We start from the raw sequence: 25,437 nt of genomic DNA, 5'->3' as shown, positions 1-25,437 counted from the left end.
TATTGTGAAACAGCATAACCCTGATTGGAAGGATATACAGTTATTATTGGAATATATGACTGAGACAGAGAAACAGCTGATTTTAAAAACAGCAGGAAACCTTGCTGAAGATCATTATAAGATCACAGGAGGGGACATTAAGGAATATTTCCCTCTCCAAGACCCAAAGTGGGATGCTAATAGATCTGTACATATGGAAAGATTGCAGGGGTATCAGGAGTGGATTATAAAAGGAATGGAGAGAGCAATCCCCAAAACTATAAATTGGTCAGCTTTATATGCAGTTAAACAGAGTCCTTCCGAGTCTCCATCCAAATTCCTGGATCAACTGAGGGATGTAATGCGCCGCAACACACCGCTGGATCCTGGGTCAGAGGTAGGAATACAACAATTAGTCTCCCTGGTTTTGGGTCAGTCTACAGGGGATATAAGGTGCAAACTTCAGAAATTATGCCCTACAGAAAGTAGGAATTTAGAAATATTGTTGGACGAAGCATGGAGGGTATTTAGTAACAGAGAAGAAGGATATAGGCAAGGGCAAAGGAAATTAATGGCTGTTATTCAGGAAGAAAGAGGAAGAGGGCCTAGACAAGACTTGTCCCGACTGGGCAAGGATCAATGTGCTTTGTGTAAGAAATTCGGTCATTGGAAAAGGGAATGCCCAAGGAACAAGGAGGATCAGAGGGCTCAAACAGGAAGAACGGTAGCCCCTGTGAAGGGAGACTGACGGGAACCTGGGGAATCTACCCTAGCGGATCCACTGGTTATAATTAAGCTAGGGAAAACACAACAAGAGGTAGAATTTTTGGTAGATACAGGAGCAACATACTCGGTTTTGAATCAGGCTTTGATGCCCCTGGGAAACGATTATGTCATGGTGAAAGGAGCGACTGGCCAAAGTGAAAAGGCATATTTTTGTAAACCTTTAGAATATAAATTAGGAAAACAGTGGGGCATTCATAAATTTTTATATATGCCCAACTCCCCAAAGGCACTTCTGGGAAGGGACTTGTTGGAACAATTGGGAGCAAAAATTGTATTCAAAAAGGGAGAAATTACTCTGGAGGTAAAAGATCAGCAATATATTCAAATATTGAGCCTAACCTTAACCAGTCTCCCCTTAAAAGGAAATATTAACGAGGACAGCTTAAAGCAAGTGTACCCAGGGGTATGGGCTACCGATGCACCTGGAAGAGCGAAAAGTGCTCCACCTGTTGAAGTTAGGATCAAGGAAGGCCAAAAGCCAGTAAGAATTAAACAATATCCCCTAAAAAAGGAAGGCAGAGAAGGAATCCGGCTGGTGATAGAAAAATTTTTGCAGTTGGGATTATTAAAAGAGTGTGAGTCTGAATTCAATACCCCTATATTACCTGTTCGGAAGCCCGATGGGTCATATCGGGTGGTCCAAGACTTACGGGCGGTGAATAAGATAACTGAAGATCTTTACCCGGTAGTGGCGAACCCATATACCCTGTTGACCGTATTAACACCTGAATTGACTTGGTTTACTGTTTTAGATTTGAAGGATGCTTTCTTTTGCCTCCCTCTCCATGAAGCCAGCCAAAAATTATTTGCATTTGAATGGGAAAACCCCAAGAATGGTCGAAAGACCCAGCTCACTTGGACGGTGTTGCCACAAGGATTTAAAAATAGTCCTACCATTTTTGGCAATCAGCTTGCAAAAGACTTAGAATCCTGGGAAGCCCCGTCTGAGGTGGGGAAGCTGTTGCAGTATGTGGATGATATCCTGATCGCCACCAAGACAGAGAAAGATTGTATGACATGGACGGTGAGTCTGTTGAATTTCCTGGGACTCCAGGGGTACCGGGTATCCAAGAAAAAGGCACAGGTAATGCAACGCAAAGTGAATTATTTGGGCTATGAAATTAGTGCGGGACAAAGAACTTTGGGACAGGCCCGTAAAGAGGCAATATGTCAAACTTGGAGACCTCAGACAGTAAAAGAGTTACGGACTTTTCTGGGAATGACAGGGTGGTGCCGATTGTGGATCTATAATTATGGATTGCTCGTTAAATCACTGTATGCATTGACAGCCACTGAGCAGAAACACCTTGAGTGGAATAAGGAGACCGAACGAGCCTTTGAGTTACTGAAAAAGGCTTTGATGTCGGCCCCGGCCTTAGGACTCCCAGATGTGAGTAAGCCGTTTCTTCTTTACTCCCACGAGAAGCAGGGCATTGCCCTGGGAATATTAGCACAAAACCTGGGCCCATATCGACGGGCAGTTGCCTACCTCTCTAAGCAGTTAGACACGACTGCAAAAGGTTGGCCTGGATGCCTGCGGGCGGTTGCGGCTGTGATACTGAATATACAGGAAGCCCGAAAGTTTACTCTGGGCCAGAAAATGACTGTTCTGGTGTCTCACACAGTATCAGCAGTACTGGAAGCAAAAGGTGGACACTGGCTCTCTCCACAAAGATTCCTGAGATACCAAGCTGTATTGGTAGAGCAGGATGACGTGGAGATTATAGTCACTAACATTGTCAACCCAGCTTCTTTTCTCAGCGGGAACGCAGGAGAACCGGTACATCATGACTGTTTGGAAACCATCGAAGCAACATACGCCAGTCGCCCAGACCTGAAAGACAGCCCCATGGAAAACGGAGAAACCTGGTTCACAGACGGAAGCAGTTACGTCCTAAATGGTAATCGACATGCGGGATATGCTGTCACCACCAGCCAAGAGGTAATAGAATCAGGGGCTTTGCCCATGAACACCTCCGCACAGAAGGCAGAAATAATTGCTCTAACCCGCACCCTGGAATTGGCCCAGGACAAAGTTGTGAACATTTATACAGACTCAAAATATGCCTTTGGAGTTGTACACGCACATGGAGCAATTTGGAAGGAGAGAGGACTATTGAGTTCTCAAGGGAAAAATATCAAACACGCAGAAGAAATTCTGAAGTTACTGGAAGCTGTCCAGCTCCCTAAGAAAGTAGCGATTATGCATATTAAGGCACACCAGAAAGTGAGCTCAAATTTGGAAAAAGGGAATGAGCTGGCGGACAGAGAGGCAAAACAAGTGGCCAAAACAAAGGTAAAAACAGAAGGGGCCTTAATTCCTGATAGACAGATTTCCCTAGAAGGTAAGCCAGAATACACTAAGGAAGATCAGAAGCTCATTACAGATTTAGAAGGGTCGTATAATGAAGAGGGGTGGGCTCATACCCCACAGGGAAAGCTAATCGTTCCCTCTTGCTTATTATGGCATTTGATACGGGAGGAACATAGGAAAAGACATTGGGGAACAGAAGCTCTGTATAATCATTTGATAAGAGAAATTGTGGCTAGAAATTTATACACCACGGTGAGACAGGTGACACAACAGTGTGATCTTTGCCTCCAGACTAATCCTAAGAATACCCCCAAGCTGGAAATGGGCCAGATTGGAAAAGGCAATGGGCCTGGACAACAATGGCAAATTGATTTTACAGAACTTCCAAGAAAAGGGGGGTATCGATATTTACTAGTTTTAACTGATACCTTTTCAGGTTGGCCAGAAGCATTCCCAACAAGAACAGCTAAAGCTCGGGAGGTAACTAAAATACTGGTACAAGAGATAATACCACGTTTTGGGGTTCCAGCAACCATATCCTCTGACAGAGGACCACATTTTGTCTCAAAAATAGTACAACAAATTAGCCGCCACTTGGGTATAGATTGGCAGCTTCATACTCCATATCACCCCCAGTCGAGTGGTCAAGTGGAAAAAATGAACCACTTAATCAAACAGCAAATTGTGAAATTAGGACAAGAAGCAAATCTGACATGGCCTCAGTCTCTCCCTTTAGCCCTTCTGCGTATACGAACAAGACCAAGGGCAAAAGAAGGACTGAGCCCCTTTGAAATTCTGTATGGACAACCCTATGGGATACAGAGAGGGATGTCTGTACAAGCGGGGGATGAAATTATGACTTCTTACATGGTGGCATTAGGTAAGCAACTTAATAAAATCAGGAAGCATGTGGTAGGGACTCGAGGGAGAGGTTTGGATGGGCCTGTGCATAATATACAACCAGGGGATTATGTGTATATAGTCTCTTACAGAAAAAACTCTGGAGCCGCAGTGGGAAGGACCCTTTCAAGTACTACTTACCTCCTTCACCGCAATTAAGATCAAGGAACAGAACGCCTGGATCCATCACACTAGGGTGAAGAAGGCACCCAAAGGACAATGGACTTCACAGGAAAAAGGACCTTTGAAGCTCATATTTGTGAGACATTGATTGTTATGTTCCTGAGTTGGACCTTGTCCAAGGGGCAAGCTTGAAATCTAAAAACTTATTTACAAATACTTTGAGAGGATGCTAGATAGAGAAATAATGTATTAGAAGTACTAGGATTAAATATAGTAAAAGAATTTACTATTTTCTAGAAAAGGGGGGACTGAGACAAGGGGAGTCAAAAGAATCTCAGTAGACATAATAAAGGGGGGTGAAAGATGATGTTTAGTGCTTACATTGTTGAAATTAGCTGAGGTAGAGACAGTCCTTGATAAGAAGAGCTGGTCCCAAGAACCAGCCAATGAGGTAAAGACAGTCCTTGATAAGAAGCAGGAGCAGGCCCCAAGAGCCAGCTAAGACTGGTCTTGCGGCTTGGGTGAATACCAAGAAATCACTGAGCCTGCGCAAGGAAAAAGGTTACTAGCGGTGACAAAGAGGAGTCATCTATCTTCATCTCTGCGACCACCAGACGACCACCATAAAGAGGCCCTGCACAGGCGCAGTTGGGAGGGGACTATGGAAATGACCTCTCGGAGCTAATTTTAATATGAAGCGGGGATAGGTCATGCATATGTATAGGCGTATTGTGAATATGTAATACCTGACTGTATAAACTTGAGGCGAACTGCTGAGTCGGGCGCGCGCACGACTTTGGTGGGACTACCCCCCGTGCCGCCCAGCGCTGAATGAACATACCTACTTTACAATCTCACCGATTGTGGAGTCTGTTTTCCGCATGTCAGGGGTGGTATAAAGAATGGAAAGAGCAATGGTAAAGGAGGTCACAAACAAAAGATTGGGAACGTTGTTTTTGTCGTTACTATGTGGCTTGAACTCTCAGAGCGTAGAGTATTTTATAACACATATAAGAAGTCATCAAAAGCTACCGCGTTTGTCAGAGGGAAATGACAGAGCTGACCAATTGGTTGCAGCGGCATGGGAGCCTCCTCCAGGGAATCGTTTTCAACAAGCACGGCAATCACATGCGTTCTTGCACCAACCCGCTAGGATGTTAGCAAAGCAATTTGACTTACCACTCACTGATGCCCAAGGTATCATTAAAGCATGCCCCGACTGTCAAAAGGAGGGGCTGGGCTTGGGCTGTGGGGTTAACCCACGAGGTCTCTTGCCATTGCAGTTGTGGCAAATGGATGTCACCCATGTCACGTGGTTTGGTGCAAAGCGTTATGTGCATGTGTGTATTGATACCTATCCTGCTGCCACGTGGGCCACGGCACAAACTGGAGAGAAGGCCTTACATATTGAATGACATCTTCACGCTTCTTTTGCAGTGCTGGGTGTGCCTAAAGAAATTAAGACGCACAACGGCCCAGCCTATGGTTTTGCACGATTTGCATGCTGCAAAGACAAAAGGGGGGAACCCAGGGCTTACTTCCAGAGGAGCGATTGGCCAAAGCCTTATTTGTGCTAAATTATCTTAGATTGACAGGTGATCACAAAGACCCACCAATGGTAGTGCATCATGCTCTTTTACAGGCAGAAAGGACGCAACAAAGTACAGGAATCATGGTAATGTATAAGGACCCAGAGTCCGGGAAATGGTGCGGACCAGCAGAAGTAAAACTTACTGGGAGAGGGTATATGTGTCTGCTTACAGATCAAGGCCTTCGCTGGATCCCAGCTAAGTGGGTCAAGCCATGGCTTCGCACTGATGCTGGACCCGGAATCGTCCCAACGGCAACTGGCACGGCACCGGCGGGTGCTGGAGCCACTGGTCTAACAGATTCTGACTAACAGAGTATTACACTTTAGAGGACTAGCGGACATTGAGTCCTTCAGAGAGGTTTTTGGTTAAGGCATTATAAGGATTTATCACTTGTAGAAGACTTAGGACAGCGTGCCTTATTGTATATAGAACTTGCTTTAGGTAAAAAGTGTGTTAAGCATAATTTGATTAAACATAGTGTGATTACGAGAAGACAGTGTGGGGGTAAACATAAAAGTTAGTTAAAGCCAAAATTAGGGGTAAGGTCTATTTCCATTAATAACCTGGGAACGAGGTTATGATTGTGTTTCCACAGATACAGGCCCACGACGGACTCCTGTTCGATTTGTACGACCATCATCATCTGGAGCATCATAGATGGTGTGGCAATATGAATACCACCTCAGCCAAAAACTAATGTATAGGTCACCTTGGCTAACATAACAGGTCAAGATTCTCTGTGCATCGCAACCGCGTCACAAAGCCCACGAACCAATAGACAAGATGGCTATGACTCGTGCAGCGCGCCTGGCCAGCGAGCGCATGCGTCATAGGTTGCAACCGAGGCAGATTTTGGCACCCGCTGGCCACGTGTGCTGAAACCCGTTCCTCTGCAAATGTATAAATACCGGGATTTTCCAAAGAGCATCAGGCTGGTGTACGGTAAGGCCATCATTGCCTCTGTGGGGACACCCACGGAAAGCTGTCACCTACCGATTGCTGGGCTGAGTTCGCGGAGCAAGATGGCACAAGAATGTATGGATGGTTCATCTTCCTCATAGTCCTCATGGTTCAGGTCATTGGGGTAACAGGTTGGCTTAAAGAATTATGGGCATTGTTGTAGTTATTGTGATTTTAGCTATTGTAATAATTTTACCTTGTTCAGCTTGTTAAGGAAAATGGCATCCCAAGTTATTAAGCCAGCCTGGATTGCTGAAAAACAAAAAGGGGGATTTGTTGAGGATTTCTTGGCTGGGCGAGGGCATGTGAGCAATCCAGCCTTTAGCTGGGAACGAAGCATAAGTTTACAAAGTGCTGAAGCGGACAAGGATGCTGTGTCCTTGTACGCTGGGAAAAAGGAAGATAAGAAGAGCCTGACAAACAACTCCTGGATGCCGAAGAATGAGATAAGTAACTGCTGGACACCTCGTGAAGAAGCTTGCACAGCCAATAGAGGATAAGATAGCGCCGCGTGAAATGGGGTATTGTACCAATTAGAGTATTGTATAAGGCGCGTGCACAAGCGCATAAGGTATATAACTGTGCTAAAAGTTGTAGTAAATGGGCTTCACTTGATCACATTGGTCTGTGTGTGATGTCCCCTGTGGATCCTCTGCAACACTAAAATACATTTTTGTTTACCAACACTGAAAAAAGGTCCAAAAAGATTCAAGAATTTGAGGGAGAGGAGGAGTAAAGAGCAAAGTGAATTCTTTTCTACATTGGAAATTAATAATATTCTCCTTTATGCATCTTTCCCTATTCTAGTCTTAGTGGCACAGGCAAATTTTATGTACAGCATATTTGGTTTGTTAAGAAACAGTACGAAAAACATCCTAAATTTTTACACAGTATACGCTCATATATTTATTACTACACAAACCTGCTACAAAATAGGAGTTCTCGGCAAAAGTCAATTAGCTTTTTGCACATGCATAAATGCAAAGTCTTTAGATTAAAATGTATCAATTTAGAATTACATTTTATAGCCAGTATTAAATGAGTATGCTGAAAAAACTTGTAAAAACATAACTAAATACACTTCATCTCTTACTGGAAAAAACATTCACATTATGAGACTAGAGGAATATTTTTGGATGTCAGTCTCCTAAAGAACACGAGTAACTTCACCCCTATTTACTACAAGGAAAAATGAAACGTTGAACTTACCTTTAACACTTTTTCTGTTAACATCAGCTCCTTTTTCAAGTAAATACTGAGCAATTTCTTTGTGGCCTTTGTAACAAGAGATCATCAAGCATGTATGCCCATGACGGTTTGATACTTCCATGTCTGCTTTGTGCTCCACAAGATATTTTACTATTTCCAGGTGACCATCAAAACAGGCAGCTCTAAGCGGAGTTGAATTTGTTAGAGTTGTGTTGTTAACAGATGCACCATGATCTAACAGACACTGAACCACCTTCAAGTGGCCAGCAGCTGATGCTGCCCATAATGGCGGAGCTCCCTCAATGGTCTCACCGTCAAAATTAACCGAACCACCAATTTCTACAGAAGCAGAGCAATAGTCCAACAAGTATTCCACCAAGTCAACATGCCCATAACGGGCCGCCATCAGAAGTGGTGTGGCACCATTGGTTTTTTCTGACATTAGTAAGGCCACCTCTTCTCTGGTTTTGCTTGCCAGTAACTTGGAAAGGAGCCGCAGCTTGCCATCACGAGCTGCATTGAACACTGCTGTCTTTAGATCCATTTAGTCTGTACCTCTATTTCCTGAAGGATACACACCTGCCTTTTTCAGAGTCACAAACAAAGGCTTATTAGAAACACACAGCCCAAACAGAGCATCCCCAACTTTTTCCTCAGATCAGGCAGATGGGACAACACGGAGACTCTGAACAAGGTCCTGACAAAGCACAGGCTGCACTTGATAACTCTGCAAAAGAAAAGAATTCTGGATGTTTTTACCTTCTACTTCTCAAATAAGTATATACAATTACATTTTTCTACAGCTATACTCAAACAAACCACTGGTTGTGGCACACCAACATCCAGCTGCCTTCCATAGGACTTCCCTGGACTGCACAGTGCCCCTTAAGGAAAGATGTTGAGCAAGAAGCCAGATCCTAGCAGTGCGCTATCCATACCATTTGCAGGAAAACACTTTCCCCTCACAACATAACAAACCGTACACTTGTATCAACTTCTGCTTTTAAGCACAGCCTAAGCAAAGAACCATTGCCCCCCCCCCCCCATCCCCTCAGGTCCTCTGCGGAGCCCCACGCTCACAGACATACGCGCCCCCGTGCTACCTCCACCCTACTGGCAAGGGAGCAAATTCAGAGCCTGAACGGAAAGACAAAACATGTCCTTGCCACAGTCGTTTGATTTAGTATCAGACACCGCCGAAACCCTGAACTTGCTCTTCCACCACAACCACCCTCAGCCTGCCCAAAGGCCCCCCCGACCTACAAATCTCCTCCTTCAAGAGCACACTATATTTGCCTCCCACCCCAAAGCCGCCTACTCCGCCAGGATTATCCCTCGATACCTCCTTTCAGATCGCCCCCCTCTTTTCCACCCCTAGTCCAACAACCACCCGCCCCCACCTCTGGGCAACCCCCCCATACCACCCTAGGGTCCCCAAAAACCCCTTCCCGGCTCCCTCAGAGCCGCTTCCCACACGACCGCTGCGACAGAGTGGCTAGCCTCCGCCGCTTGCCCGGAGACGGAGAGGCGGCGGCGGCAGCAGCGGCGGCGGCAGCAGCAGCGGCGGCGGCGGCGGCGGCAGCAGCAGCGGCGGCGGCACCACCACCACCCAGAGAACATATCGGCGAGGAAGGACCCAAGGGCGCGGGCTACCTTCCCAGGACGCCACCAGCTCTCTCCCGCCGAAGCCACCCTCACGCAGAAGCACCCGCCACTTCCCGCACTCCATCCAGCTGCTCTATAACAAACCAGTTCCCACAGCGACTAGCCTACACCTGGGTGCAGCGGAACCTACCAATCATATCCAGGCCACCGCCAGGCCCAATGAGAAACACGCCTGAGCGCTGTTAGCCACTCGGAGCAGGGCGGGGGGTGGGACTACGCCGCCGCTCAAGCTACGCTGAGAGGGGGGCGGTGCTGGCGTGCGGTCGTGATGCGGTAGCTGTCCGCTAGGGGGGGCGGGTGAGTCCCCTCGCACCACCCTCTGCTATAGCGCGCGCGCGCGCGTGAGCTGGCAGAATGCAGCGGGGAGGAGGTGGGTTTTGGTTAGCTGTGATGTGTGGGGATCAGGTAGGGGGTTTCCTTTTCTCCAGCTAGTGCCTTATTTTCCTTTCTCTAGAATAAAACAAAAGGCGGAGCAGCGCTACAGCGGAGCGTGCGCCGGTGGGGAGGGATGTCGCAGGAGTGAGGGGGCAGCGGGGGTGAACAGTACCGGGGGAGGGGCGCTTCCATGGAGAGCAGCAAAACCCTGCAGGGCTGCAGGAGGAAAACCCTCATGGCCAGCCACGTGTGGATCTGCTCAGCAGCTCTGGGCAATAAACCCATTCCTTGCAGAGGAATGCAAAAACTGCCCAGTCTGGAGAAAGAAAAGTAGGTGTTTCCTCAGAAATAGATCGGTTTACTGCTGAATTGAAAGGGGTAATTAGATGCTCCTTCATTTAGTGGGAGAGGTGGCCACGAAGGCCTGCAGCACCTGCAGCTCGTAGGCAGACCTTCCCTGCCCACCCGTGATGTAGGCCAGGGTGAGGGGCTGGTGTGGGAGCTCCAGTGTCTTGCTGTGCCTGTGGGGAGGGATGGGAGCCCTAATGCCCTTGTCACAAAAACTCGCAACTGGCCTGTGCCAACTGAGGAGAGAGGCCAGGACTCAAAGTATAGAATTACAAGGGTAAATATTTATTTATGTGCATGAGGTGTCTCAGCCAAATTGGGACACCCCAAATGTGGTTTTACACGGGGTTCTTATAGCCTTCAAACATTCAGGTACAACATGATTTGATTAATCACTAACACACACACTACCCATTACTAATCATAGTGAAATTTTGCAAAGCAACTATATTTTTGCAGCATTTTTGCTGCTTGCCTATTGATCCAGATGTCCCTGGAGTAAGTCTTGCTATAGTTACTTAGCTATGATGCCAGGCAATGCTGGGAGGATTTCAAAGATGTGCTAGAGGGGCTAGGATGCTGACGTTATCTTGGTTGTCCAGGGGTATCCTTTATCCTTCATGGACAGCTCTAAGCTTCCAAGAAGCAAAGTCCTTATTTCCAGGGCTGGGCTGTCCTTTAGTTTGTTTTACTTAAGCATGAACAATACCAAAGTCTCCAGTAAAATTCCACTACCTCATTACATTACAGTGTATGTGAACCAATATATATATTAACAAAGTTAATACACTTTCATACTACAAAGACTGGTTGATAGAATAGTTAGGGAAGGGAATTTTCATAACAGTCCCTCCTTTTCTTTTGACCATCAGGTTCACTTTATATTATCTATTATTTTAGTAGTAAGTTGAGTGCATAAGGTAATACAACACTGCAAATACACCTATATAATTACAAAGCAAAATAAGATACTGAATACAACAGCCAAAATCCTTTTAGTTCACAGTCCTATACTTAAGTCTGGTTAACCACCTGAACAGATTTAGGGGAGATTCCTGTCTTACTTTATGTAAGACTTTTAAATGAGTTCTATCTTGTTTATATTAGTTTCAATTGTCTTGTCTTCATTGACATAAAACCAGCAGCTATTATTCAATATGCACATATCCTGTTCTGTGCTGCTAATAGGTCGTCTAAGGCTAATTGATTTTGTATTACCATTTCTGATAATAATTTGATTTTTTTCTGTAGGGCTACAATATTATCTGCATTTTAATTAATGCACCTAGAATACACTTCTCATCCCAGGTTGAGGGTAAATACTTAAATGCCCTTTCTCCACATATCCAATATTGCCCTGGTAGTTGTGTAAATAGGGTAGTATAATCCTCAAATAAATCTTAATCATGTAAGCTATTTCGTGCAAAAGGGTTAGCACATGCTGGATCTGGTTGTTTAGGTAAACCAGTAAGGCTCGGACCTAGATTACATGACTCAGAGCAATCAGGATCTCATAGGTCCATAGTGAAAACCAAAATTTTACAATTATCTTCAGTTTGATTATGGCTTCCTACAGAATACCAAGTTAATCTATCTGTGAATATGCACATTATTTCGGATTTTGCAGAGCCTGATAAACTCCATCCCAGAACAAATCTACAATATGATGTCTCATTATAATAGGTTTCATGTAAGGGTTTTTTAAACTATTATTAGTAAGAAAAAAACCAAACAGCATAATGTAACAAAGACAATTACACTCTAATTTTAAGTAAGGCTATAGTTCAGTCCATGCGCAATTCATAAGTATCAAATTACTTTCTACTTTCTTGTTGTTGTATTTTAAGCAAGGTTAGCAAGTCCACAGCCAATCCACTAGCTCCATGTAAATTCCCAGCCATGGGTAATTTTGTCTCTGCAGTGGTAGATATTTTCTTGGTGGCAGAAGGGTTTCCTGGTTCCAATTCTAGATTGGTTGCAGCTTTCAGGTGGGAGTGATGGATCCAAGTCGATTTTTCTTCCACCTTTACTTCTGAGAAAGGTTAGCAATACCAAAAATGGTCTCTGCCACCAAGGAGATAAGTTATCCTTTCTTTTCTGTACTTTTACCCAAACGTAATTTCCTATATTGAAGGGTGCAGAGCCCCTTCTAGAGGAACTGGTTGTACTAGTGTTACTGAAATCTGGAATAAAACTCCTTAACACCAATGTGAAGTTAAGAAGCAGGCACTTCATTTATTGCAGCGCTGAGGACACGGGGGATCGCTCCTCCAACGGTGTGTCCAATTTAGTATCAAAATCCATCAGTTTTTATAGACTTTTTCTGTCAGGTCATTGTTACATAAGCTCTTTACATAAAAATGCATACTATGCTCGCTCCTAAATTTAACCTTTATAATGATTGGTCCTTTGATTATATAACCTTATCAATATTCTTATTTAAAAACAATCATTGGTCAGTTACACTTAACTCTACTGATTGGAATCTTCAATACTCAAATCGAGATGGGAAGGGTAAGGGGGTTTCCAAGCAGCATAACTGGTGTCCATGATGGTTTCCTTAGTTTCTTGAAACAAAACATAGAAAACCCAGTAACTTCCTGGTGAGGTTTCTATGGTTAGCTATTTCAAACTTTAACAATATTAGGGTTCCCATAGTCACACATAACACGGTTCCTAAAGTTTCTATGGCTACATTTCAAACTTAACAATCCTATACATTATGCTTCACAATTTTATGTCTTAATCAAACCTAACTCTTCTATGTGATTAAATTTTGATTTCTTTATCAGAATATTTGCAACACTAGCTGTGCCTGGGCCTGATTGTATTTTAATAATTTCTGAACCTTGTTGTGCGATTTGGTATACTACTTACATAGAACTTGCTTAACATAACTTGCTTAGCATTAGTAGCTAAATTTCCTGAAGCCTAGGCCACAAACTGTGAACTTTCACCTACATATGTTGAACTTTTACCTAGTGTCATGGTTTAACCCCAGCCAGCAACTAAGCACCATGCAGCCGCTCACTCACTCCCCCCCCACACCCAGCGGGATGGGGGAGAGAATCGGAAGGAAAAAGGTAAAACTCATGGGTTGAGATAAGAACAGTTTAATAGAACAGAAAGGAAGAAACTAATAATGATAATAATAATGATAATAAAATGACAATAATAATAATAAAAGGATTGGAATATACAAATGATGTACAATGCAATTGCTCACCACTCGCCAACTGATGCCCAGTTAGTTCCTGAGCAGCGATCCCCCCCAGGCCAACTCCCCCCAGTTTATATGCTAGACATGACATCACATGGTACGGAATACTCCGTTGGCCACTTTGGGTCAGCTGCCCTTGCTGTGTCCCCTCCCAACTTCTTGTGCCTCTCCAGCCTTCTTGCTGGCTGGGCATGAGAAGCTGAAAAATCCTTGACTTTAGACTAAAGATTACTTAGCAACAACTGAAAACATCAGTGTGTTATCAACATTCTTCTCATACTGAATCCAAGACATAGCACTGTACCAGCTACTAGAAAGAAAATTAACTCTATCCCAGCCAAAACCAGGACAATATCCACCCCTTATTCTATACCATTTACGTCATGCTCAGTTCCCATACTTTCCAATACATCCTAATCAATCACCATCACCTTTTCCGTCCTTTGATATATATCTATACACACACAGAGATATCATTCCCTTAGTCTATGGGCCATCTCTATAAAATGTTGAGTTCATTTAGTCCTGTGATGAGAATAGTTGATTACTGCTTGCAATTGATTTCTGCTTTTATAATTACCCATCTCTGTAAATAGCAACCTGAACATCTGGATGGTATTACCTCTGATTAATTACCACTTTTATCCTTGTCCACCTCTGTAGATAGCAACATGAACATCTGGACAATATTTTATTGTGTGCTGACTGGACGTGGTTCATTTCTCAGTCACACCCGGAACACCTGGTCAGTGTTCCGGATGGGACTGATAAGGGGAGCATAACAGTCTGCACATTCACACTGCCAAAAAGACTTATGTAAGATATTTGTTACTTACTATAAAAAGCGGGAAACTCTTGCGCTGACACCTGAAGACTCACCTACGGGTGGATGCACCGCGTAGGACCTTCCTAATTACCGAGGATCTCCAGGGGACAGCTGCCGAGGGGCTTCCCAGCCAAAGTGTGAACCCAGATGATGGTTTTGAAGTGGTAATTGGTGATGTATCCTTTCCTTAATCACTGCCTTGCTTTACAGTAATGAACTGGTGCATTGCTACTCTGCTTATCTTTCCTATTTAATTATTATTATAAAATATATATATTAAAGCATATTAATTTTTAGATATTAGACTGGAGTCTGTGTTTTTACTTGGAATCCCGCCATTGAGCAAAACAAGTCCCTGACTTTGGGCTCCATCTGTCATACCAGTCTGTCTGGGCAGGAGGGATGGTGCAAAGTCCTCTCAGTCGGTAGAGCAGGATTGGGCTTCAGTGCGGTGTGACGAGCGGGTGACACAGGATGCAGCAAGAGGATGGTGTGTAATGTTGGAATGTTGCATGCTGAAGTCAGTTCTGGTTCCATCACTACTGCGCTTTGCTCAGTTTTATCACAGTTCATTCTTGCTTGATCTAAGTGATTCTGACTGTAGTACTATGGATATAGCATATAACAATTATAGTAATGATAACATACAGTGGCAGGGTTATATAGCAACTAACATCATACAATTTAATTCATTGGCTATTCTCACCTAAAATCAAATCCCCTTGAGGATTCCCCATCCTTTCACATCACCCACCAAGTACACCCAGGCCCTTGAGCAAAAGCAATCCCACGAATGGGTTTACCTTTGCCTGAGGCAGCAGTAACCCAGACTGTCTTCCCTAACATATTTTTTATGTGCATTACAGGGACTTAATCCCCTTCTGCAGTACATAAACGTGCTGACTGGGCAGGGCCACCCTGACTGGCAGATCCTCTGGTGTTGACTAACCAGGTGGCTTTTGCTAAATGTGTATCCCAATGTTTGAAAGTTCCACCCCCCATTGCTTTCAATGTAGCTTTTAACAGTCCATTGTATCGCTCAATTTTCCCAGAGGCTGGTGCATGATAGGGGATATGATACACCCACTCAATGCCATGCTCTTTGGCCCAGGTGTCTATGAGGTTGTTTCGGAAATGAGTCCCATTGTCTGACTCAATTCTTTCTGGGGTGCTGTGACACCACAAGACCTGCTTTTCAAGGCCCAGGATAGTGTTCTGGGCGGTGGCATGGGGCATGGGATATGTTTGCAGCCACACAGTGGTCGCTTCTACCATTGTAAGCACATGGCACTTGCCTTGGTGAGTTTGTGGGAGTGTGATATAGTCAATCTGCCAGGCCTCCCCATATTTATATTTCAGCCATTGCCCTTGTGGTGGGTTGACCCTGGCTGGATGCCAGGTGCCCACCAAAGCCATTCTATCACTCCCCCTCCTCAGCTGGACAGGGGAGAGAAATATAACAAAGGGCTTGTGAGTCGAGATAAGGACAGGAGAGATCATTCACTAATTACCGTCATGGGCAAAACAGACTCAGCTTGGGGAAAATTAACTCAATTTATTACCAATCAACCAGAGTAGGGTAATGAGAAATAAAACCAAATCTCAGAACACCTTCCCTCCACCCCTCCCTTCTTCCCGGGCACAACTTCACTCCCAGATTTCTCTACCAAACCCCCCAGCGGCACAGGGGGACAGGGATGGGGTTTACAGTCAGTTCATCACACGTTATTTCTGCCGCTTCATCCTCCTCAGGGGCAGGACACATCACACTCTTCCCCTGCTCCAGCGTGGGGTCCCTCCCACAGGAGACAGTCCTCCATGAACTTCTTCAAAGTGGGTCCTTCCCACAGGCTGCAGTTCTTCACTAACTGCTCCAGCATGGGTCCTTTCCACAGCATGCTGTCCTTCAGGAGCACACTGCTCCAGCGTAGGTCCCCCACGGGGTCACAATTTCTGCCAGAAAGCCTGCTCCGTGGGCTCCTCTCTCCACAGATCCGCAGGTCCTGCCAGGAGCCTGCTGCAGCGCGGGCTTCCCACAGGGTCACAGCCTCCTTCGGGAACCCACCTGCTCTGGCGTGGGGTCCTCCACAGGCTGCAGGTGGATATCTGCTCCACCGTGGACCTCCATGGACTGCAGGGGGACAGCCTGCCTCACCATGGTCTTCACCACGGGCTGCAGGGGAATCTTCGCTCCGGCGCCTGGAGCACCTCCTCCCCCTCCTTCACTGACCTTGGTGTCCGCAGGGTTCTTTCTCTTACATGGTCTCACTCCTCTCTCCGGCTGCCGTTTCTGTCTGTCCCAGCAACTTTTTTTCCTTCTTAAAAATGTTATCACAGAGGCGCTACCACTATTGCTAATTGGCTCGGCCTTGGCTAGCGGCAGGTCTGTCTTAGAGCTGGCTGGTATTTGGCTCTGTCGGACACAGGGGAAGCTTCCAGCAGCTTCTCACAGAAGCCACCCCTGTAACCCCCCCCCCGCTACCAAAACCTTGCCACACAAAACCCAATACAGCCCTCCATACCACAGGGGCTTTAACTGCTTGGCTTGCTCAATTGCAGCATGTTTCACATTCATGGATAACCTGTGCAATAGTGTCCATGGTCAAGTCCACCCCTTGATCGCGAGCCCATCTATATGTTGCATCTCTTCCCTGATGGCCTGAGGTATCATGGGCCCAATGAGCCATAAATAGCTCACCCTTATGTTGGCAGTCCAGGTCCACCTGAGACACTTCAATCTTGACAGCCTGATCCACCTGCTGGTTATTTTGATGTTCTTCAGTGGCCTGACTCTTGGGTACGTGAGCATCTACGTGATGTACTTTTACAACCAGATTCTCTAACTAACACGCAATATCTTGCCACAGTGCGGCAGTCCAAATGGGTTTACCTCTGCACTGCCAGTTGCTCTGCTTCCATTGCTGTAGCCACCCCCACAGGGCATTTGCCACCATCCATGAGTCAGTATAGAGACAGAGCACTGGCCACTTCTCTCTTTCAGCAATATCTAACGCTAACTGGATGGCTTTCACCTCTGCAAACTGACTTGATTCACCTTCTCCTTCAGCAGTTTCTGCGACTAGTCGTGTAGGACTCCATACAGCAGCCTTCCACCTCCGATGCTTTCCCACAATGCGACAGGATCCGTCAGTGAACAGGGCATATTGCCTCTCATTTTCTGGCAGTTTATTATACAGCGGGTTTCTTCAGCCCATGTCACCTCCTCCTCTGGCGACATTCCAAAATCTTTGCCTTCTGGCCAGTCCGTGATCACTTCTAAAATTCCTGGGTGACTGGGGTTTCCTATGCGAGCCCGTTGTGTGATCAGTGCAATCCAATTACTCCACATGGCATCAGTTGCGTGATGTGTAGAGGAGACCCTCCCTTTGAATATCCAGCCCAGCACTGGCAGTCGGGGTGCTAAGAGGAGCTGTGTGTCAGTACCAACCACTTCTGAGGTAGCCCGAACTCCTTCATATGCTGCCAATATCTCTTTTTCAGTTGGAATACAGCAAGTCTCGGATCGTCGATATCCCTGATTCCAAAACCCCAGGGATTGGCCTCGGGTCTCCCCCAGTGCTTTTTGCCAGAGGCTCCAGGTAGAGCCATTTTCCCCAGCTGCGGTGTAGAGCACATTTTTAACATCTTGTCCTGCCCGGACTGGCCCAAGGGCTACTGCATGAAAAATCTCCCGTTTAATATGTTCAAAGGCTTGTTGTTGCTCAGGGCCCCATTTATAATCGTCCTTCTTCCGGGTCACTTGATAGAGAGGGCTTACAATCAGACTGTAATTTGGAATATGCATTTTCCAAAAACCCACAACACCTAAGAAGGCCTGTGTTTCCTTTTTATTAGTCGGGGGAGACATAGCTGCTATTTTGTTGATCACATCCATAGGGATCTGACAACGTCCATCTTGCCATTTTATTCATAAAAACTGGATCTCCTGTGCAGGTCCCTTGACCTTACTTTCTTTTATGGCAAAACCGGCTTTCAGAAGGATTTGGATTATTTTCTTCCCTTTCTCAAAGACTTCTTCTGCTGTGTTGCCCCATACGATGATGTCATCAATATATTGCAGGTGTTCCAGAGCTTCACCTTTTTCCAGTGCAGTCTGGATTAGTCCATGGCAAATGGTGGGGCTGTGTTTCCACCCCTGGGGCAGTCAATTCCAAGTGTACTGGACACCCCTCCAAGTAAAGGCAAATTGTGGATGACACTCTGCTGCTAGAGGGATTCAGAAAAACGCATTAGCAATGTTAATTGTGGCATACCACTTGGCTGCCTTTGACTCTAGTTTGTATTGAAGTTCTAGCATATCTGGAATGGCAGCACTCAGTGGTGGCGTAACTTCATTCAGGCCGCGATAGTCAACTGTTAGTCTCCACTCCCCATTAGACTTTCGCACTGGCCATATGGGACTATTAAAGGGTGAGCGAGTTTTGCTGATCATTCCTTGGCTCTCCAGTTGGCGAATCAACCTGTGGATGGGAGTCAGGGAGTCTCAGTTGTTTCAATATTGCCGCCAGTGCACCATTGTGGTAGCAATTGGCACTTGTTGTTCTTCAACCCTCAGCAACCCCTCAACCGAAGGGTCTTGATAGAGACCAGGCAAGGTAGACAGCTGTTCAATTCCCTCCGTCTCCAAGGCAGCTACACCAAAAGCCCACCGATACCCCTTTGGGTCCTTAAAATACCCTCTCCTGAGATAGTCTATGCCAAGGATACACGGAGCCTCTGGACCAGTCACAACGGTGTTTTTGTGCCACTCATTCCCAATTAGGCTTACTTCAGCCTCCAATACAGTTAACTCTTGGGATCCCCCTGTCACACCAGAAATACAGATGGGTTCTGCCCCTTTATAACTTGATGGCATTAGAGTACACTGTGCGCCAGTATCTACTAGAGCCTTATACTCCTGTGGGTCTGACGTGCCAGGCCATCGAATCCACACAGTCCGATAGACCCGGTTATCCCTTTCCTCCACCTGGCTGGAGGCAGGGCCCATCTAATTCTGGTCAGAGTATCCAGTATTCACTTCTCGTAAAATTGGCTCAGAATTCCCTTCAAGAGGATCAGAAATAAGATCAGCCCTTCTACTCTGTTTGGAAACTGGAGCGGCATTTTTCCTGGTAGAATCCCCTTTTGTGGTGGTTTTTCCTCGCAGCTCACGTACCTGTGCATTTAGGACTGAGGTAGGTTTTCCATCCCATTTTCTCATGTCTTCTCCGTGGTCACATAGGTAAAACCACAGGGCACCTCATGGTGTGTACCTTCTATATTCTTTCTCTTGGGCAGAGGAACACTCATCCCTAATAGCTGAGACATTGGTCTGTACAGGTGGGGAGTAGGACATATCCTCTTTGATTTGCTGGACATCCTGGGACAGCTTCTCCACAGCTGAAATGCAGGCTTGTAGGGAAGAAGAGAGATTTTCATTGTATTACCGGAGTTGGTGAGCCATTTCATCCACCATCGGTGCCTCTTCGTCTTTCCAGGTCATTATTGCCAGTGGGCTGGGATAGGATGATGGTGCGCTCCATACAAACTTCCGCCACATGGGTCGTGTGCATTGGACTTTGTCTGGATCTTTGGGTAATTGTGGGTTGTTTGGGTCATAATAAATTGTCTCTAGCATGGCTAATTCCCTCAGATATTGGATACCTCTCTCCATGGTGGACCACTTGCCTGGTTGACATATAACATCTTCCTTGAAGGGGTACCTTTCCTTCACGCTTGACAGGAGTCGCCTCCAGAGGCTGAGGGCTTGTCCCCCTTTTCCAATTGCTTTGTCAATGCCACCTTCCCTGGCAAGCGATCCCAGCTGCTTGGCTTCCCTGCCTTCTAATTCCAGGCTACTAGCCCCATTGTCCCAGCATCGGAGCAGCCAGGTTATAATGTGCTCACCTGGACTGTAGGAACATATTTAGCTAACGGTCACAAGAGCATTCCAGACGCCTTTAGAAGACCTTGAACAGAAGATGATAATAAAGCCAATTGGAAGAACACAAGTACGCATTCCACGATAAAGGGAACTTGGTACAAAGAACCTCAATTCGGCAGTTTATCTTGACCAATTAGACTGAGACAAGTTTCGCATGTTTTAGTTGGTATAACCAATTATGCCTTATGTTTATGCGCGTGTACAGAGATGGTATAACCAATCATATTCTATGCTTGTGCACGTGCACAATGACTTTGCAGAATACGTGATTATAAATATGTGTGTTTTAGCAATAAAGGGTCGTCTGTCGTCTGCTTTCAACTTTACATGCGTCCGTTTATTTCTACCTCCTGCAAACGGTGACCCCGACTTGGCCCTGAGAGTGCAGAAGACGCGGCAGGAGAAGCCCTCGTTGGAGGTACTGCTGTCGGCGTTGTTGCTGAAAAAATCGGAATAAAGAACTTATCAACACCAATTTAGTGTAGATAAGCAGACACTTCTTTATTAACGGCCGGGTGCTCGGGCGAGTCCTCTCACGAACCACGCACACCTGAACACCAAAATCATACACCTTATATTAAACTTATTCATACATATTCATTAGATTTCTGAGAAATGTTATGCATATTCATTAGATTTCTGGGAAGTTCTTAGCATATATAAATGTCCTTTACACAGGCACAGTGAAGGTCTCTGTTGGTCTTCAGAAGCCCTCTGGTGGTCTTCCATAGTCTTCCTCACTTTGTCCGATAGTTGACCTTTCATGTGATTCTGCGCAGTACGATTTTCGCCATCATGTATCAGATTTACATAAAGTACATTCAATGTTAATTCTTGAATTTAATATTTCTAGTGATTGGCCCTCAGTCACACTACCTTATCAATATTCTTATACTAAAACAATCATTGTTTAATCTCACTTAACTCTACTGATTGGAATTCTCGTTAATTAGATCGAGGTGGGAAGGGTAAGGGGTTTCCAAGCAACAAACTGGTGTCCATAACGACCTCCTTAGCCTCTAATAAATCTTTGCCAAAGCTTCCGTGGTTAACTGATTTCAGACAATACTTATTTTCTTATGACTGTATACAGCACATTTTGTATGTTCCTAAGTTTCGATGACTACATTGCGAGCTTCAAACCCCTATATTCTATAATTTTTACTTTTTGATCAAACCCAGCTTATATAAAATTTTAACTTATCAAAATATTTGTAACAGCGGGACCAAAGCAGGGAAGCTGAGCCTAGGCTGAGAAGACACCTGAAAGGAAGGTGAGCAACCAGAGGCAGTATGGGGCAGAATTTGTCCTCGGAGGAAAGGGCTATAGTCAGACTCCTAATGCATATACTCTCTAAGAGAGGAATTAAATGTACTGAATCCTCCGTGAGAGGGTTATTGAAATGGTGCTGAGTTCAGGGCTATCCTGTTGAAACGGCTACCGCATTTGAGCCTGATATTTGGGCACAAATTGGAACAAAATTACGGGATGCAATCTCTAAAGGGGATCAACACGCTGAAGACCTGGTTTTTACTTGGCAGTTGCTTTTTGACAATATATGATCCTTACGGGCAGAAAGAAAGGTGGCAGCGGAGGCAAATTCGACTTTGAATCCAACAGTATTGGTGTCGGTAAATGGCGAGGAGGACAGACACGATACCAATGAGTCATCTTGTTCGCATTGTCCCTCTGACTCTACTTGTTATAAAATGACATTACTGGATGGTTCAGTAAAAGATACACCGGAGCAAAAAAAGACATCACCACCTATTCTACCACCAAACCCTGAGAAAGAAATACGCCCGATTAAGCCGTCTACGGATTTATATCCACCTTTACCTGATGATAATGATAATTGGCCAGAACGTCCCCGAGACAATATTTCTTTAGAAAAAGAAAAACTGCCACCAAGTTACAATGCAGCTGAAGATTTGGGCTGCAACCCAAGAAATTCCTGGAGAGAAATACATAAGAAAGCAGCAAGCGAGGGAGTGGTCATTTGTAGGGTTCGGCGTTCGGAAGATCTCGCGATGTCACGGAAAGTTAGAGGGTTAGTCGCAGCCCTATGACGTATCTGTAATCCCGCCTACCCTTGTTAGTATAAAAGGAATTGACTGCGCAATAAAAGGTGGAAGTTGGTGCTCACACTGTGTGTGTTTTATCTGTCTCTTTCTCTGGTCTGGGGTTGATCAGTGATCTAATCGTGGCACCTTGATATGCGGCGAACGCTACATAATGATGACCCCGACGTGATCGGTCGCACTAGGCGACGATGGGACTTGCGCAAGTGATTAAGATGTTGAAAGTGTTGGCTGATGAGGTGGGTGCTCACGGAACGATTAGGAGGGGCCCCACGGGCGAATGCATCCAATGGGTGCTGCGCAGGGGAGGGATGGGCTCTCCCAAAGAAGTATTAAGTCCCCCAAATTGGGGAGAGATTCGGGAACTGTTGCTCCAGTCGGCGCTCGCGGGTGAGCGCGGAGCTGCGGAACGATTACAAGCGTGGGGGAGAGTGGAGGAGGTAGTTACGGCAGGACGGAAAGCTGGGGAGTGTTGGTCGGCGGCGCGAGCTGTTTTGTTTGCGGATGAAGCGCCGCCTCAAAAACGAGGGGGGGCAGTGCCCCCAGGGACAGTGAGTCAAACTCGGACGGAGTGGGCGGCTGTGGAGCGGGGCTCACAGAGCGGTCCATCTCTGACTGAGAGCGTGGACACGGAGAGTACGGCAGAGACGGAGGTTTTTCCTGTAGGGACGGCACCAGCGGGGACGGACGAGCCCCCTCTGCGGTGTCCATGGGAGGAGTTACGGCGGGAGGTTCGGAAGGATTTGGAGGAGTGCCTCTTGGACTGGGATCCAGGCGGGGATGTTAAGGGAGATTTGTACCGTTAGTTGAGAGAGTGGGAGGAACGGCCACCCGCGGAGGGGATAACTGGGAGGCAGCGGGGGTTGGAGACTGTGGCAGAGGAGGAAACACCCCCCCGCGGAGGGAAATCAGGCACCCTTGCCGGGAGAGCAGGCTGAGTTTTTGCCTGCTGAGCCTGAGCCTCCTGAGCCTTTGCCTGAGCCTGTGCCTGCTGAGCCGTCAGCTGCACCCCCTCCGGCGCTTCCTCCGCCCCCTCCCTCCTCCCTTCCTTTTCCGCCCCCCCCCCTCCGCCGCCTTGCAGCGGCGCGTGTCAGCCGGCCATGGAATGGCCGCCGCCAGGCGCGGCCGCGGCCGGCCCCCGGGCAGAACCATCCGCCCCTCCGCCACTGTCCTTTAATCCATCCCGCCTCTCGGAACCAGAGACGGTGAAACCAACTGCGCCCGCGATAGACGCGGAGCCGCCTGCAGTAGCCTCTGCAGACGAGAAGGAGAGGCATTGGAGGAGAGTAAAAAAAAAAAAAAAAGGGGGGGGGGCATTTCACTGGAAAGTCCTTGAGAAATTAAAGACTTTGTCCCAATGGCAACTGGGACGGCACCGGCAGGTGCTGGAGCCACTGATCCGACAGATTCTGACTAATAGAGTATTACACTTTAGAGGACTAGCAGACATTGAGTCCTTCAGAGAGGTTTTTAGAACAGCGTGCCTTATTGTATATAGAACTTGCTTTAGGTAAAAAGTGTGTTAAGCATAATTTGGTTAAACATAGTGTGATTACGGGAAGACAGTGTGGGGGTAAACATAAAAGTTAGTTAAAGCCAAAATTAGGGGTAAGGTCTATTTCCATTAATAACCTGGGAACGAGGTTGATTGTGTTTCCACAGATACAGGCCCACGACGGACTCCTGTTGAATTTGCATGACCATCATCATCTGGAGCATCATAGATGGTGTGGCAATATGAATACCACCTCAGTCAAAAACTAACGTATAGGTCACCTTGGTTAACATAACAGGTCAAGATTCTCTGTGCACCGCAACCGCATCACAAAGCCCACGAACCAATAGACAAGATGGCTATGACTCATGCAGCGCGCCTGGCCAGCGAGCGCATGCGTCATAGATTGCAACCGAGGCAGACTTTTGGCACCCGCTGGCCACGTGTGCTGAAACCTGTTCCTCTGCAAATGTATAAATACCGGGATTTTCCGAAGAGCATCGGGCTGGTGTATGGTGAGGCCATCGTTGCCTGTGTGGGGACGCCCACAGAAAGCTGGCACCTACCGATTGCTGGGCTGAGTTCGCGGAGCAAGATGGCACAAGAATGTATGGATGGTTCATCTTCCTCATAGTCCTCATGGTTCGGGTCATTAGGGGTAATGGGTTGGCTCAAAGAATTATGGGCATTATTGTAGTTATTGTGATTTTAGCTATTGTAATAATTTTACCTTGTCCAGCTTGTTATGTAAACATGGCATCCCTCATAATAGCACCGGCCAGGCCATTGTAGAACGAGCACATCGAACTTTAAAGGCCTTACTCGATCGGCTTAGGGAGGGGGAGCAGGAGGAGCCCTCCTGGTTACAGGAAAACACACCTGCTCTCCGTACACAGCGTCTTCTGTTAACTGGGTTAACTTCATTAAATCAGACAGTTCGAGGGGACTTGGAAGAGATGGCAGCGCAACGACACTTTACGAACACGGAAGAGAAAGGTCCCTACCCGTTGGTCCGCGTGCGTGACCTTCAGACACGCCAATGGGATGGGCCGTTTGAGTTGCGTTGTCTTGGGCGAGGGTATGCCTGTGTACAGACACCTGAAGGGCTACTGAAATGGGTTCCTAGTCGTATGATTCGTCCTGCCCTAACCTCGTAGTGTTTGAGTGTTTTTCTTACAGATCGCTGTAATCCTTTCCTGGCTTGTGACACCTTGGGTATCTGCTACAAATTTCTGGCAGTGGATGCAAAGCCAACTGGGGGACCCTGATGTGTATCTGGACGACATCCCTCTCAGAGTCCATCAATATGTGCCTTTATGGGATCTGGCTGTCAGAGCTCGCAGCCAGGAATCTAGGTGCCTCAGACATTAAGCCTTAACATCAGCACACCAACGATAAACTTTATAGAGTAATAGAAGTAATTCTTTCCAAGCCTCATGATGTATCTGTATAACTTTCAATCTACCTCCTGTGTGAATTTATACAAAGGAGCTCTTTGCTCTGCAGGGTAAATGGGACATTTACGGGTGTTTAAGATAGAGTGTTTCAACTTAGTTGTAGAGATTTGTTTATACTCATAGTACTTTACTTAGTTATTTCTTGGTGTGGAATTGTTCCTA

The 25,437-nt window shown here is 46.2% G+C and overlaps 1 protein-coding gene and 1 long non-coding RNA gene across 4 annotated transcripts in view; one reads left to right on the top strand and one right to left on the bottom strand.

Moving 5' to 3' along the window:
• Positions 1 to 9,639, bottom strand: part of FEM1C (fem-1 homolog C) — a 36,422-nt gene extending 26,783 nt beyond the window's left edge. The window contains exons 1-2 of one of the 3 annotated variants that reach the window (XM_069775091.1): positions 9,613 to 9,639; positions 7,864 to 8,590 (exon numbers count right to left, since the gene is read on the bottom strand). In XM_069775091.1, the coding sequence (XP_069631192.1) occupies positions 7,864 to 8,407 (544 nt within the window). In that variant the 5' untranslated portion in view covers positions 8,408 to 8,590; positions 9,613 to 9,639. Of the gene's footprint in view, positions 1 to 7,863; positions 8,591 to 8,682; positions 8,700 to 9,516 lie in introns of those variants that run through there. The other 2 variants (XM_069775092.1, XM_069775093.1) reach the window with 2 other exon arrangements.
• Positions 1 to 25,437, top strand: part of LOC138683379 (uncharacterized) — a 224,933-nt gene that overhangs the window by 20,678 nt on the left and 178,818 nt on the right. The window lies entirely within an intron of this gene.

Source organism: Haliaeetus albicilla, chromosome W (genome assembly GCF_947461875.1).
Source record: "Haliaeetus albicilla chromosome W, bHalAlb1.1, whole genome shotgun sequence".
NCBI classification, from domain to species: domain Eukaryota; kingdom Metazoa; phylum Chordata; class Aves; order Accipitriformes; family Accipitridae; genus Haliaeetus; species Haliaeetus albicilla.
Note: the sequence above shows the minus strand (reverse complement) of the source record. Positions and strands in the feature narration are given on the sequence as shown.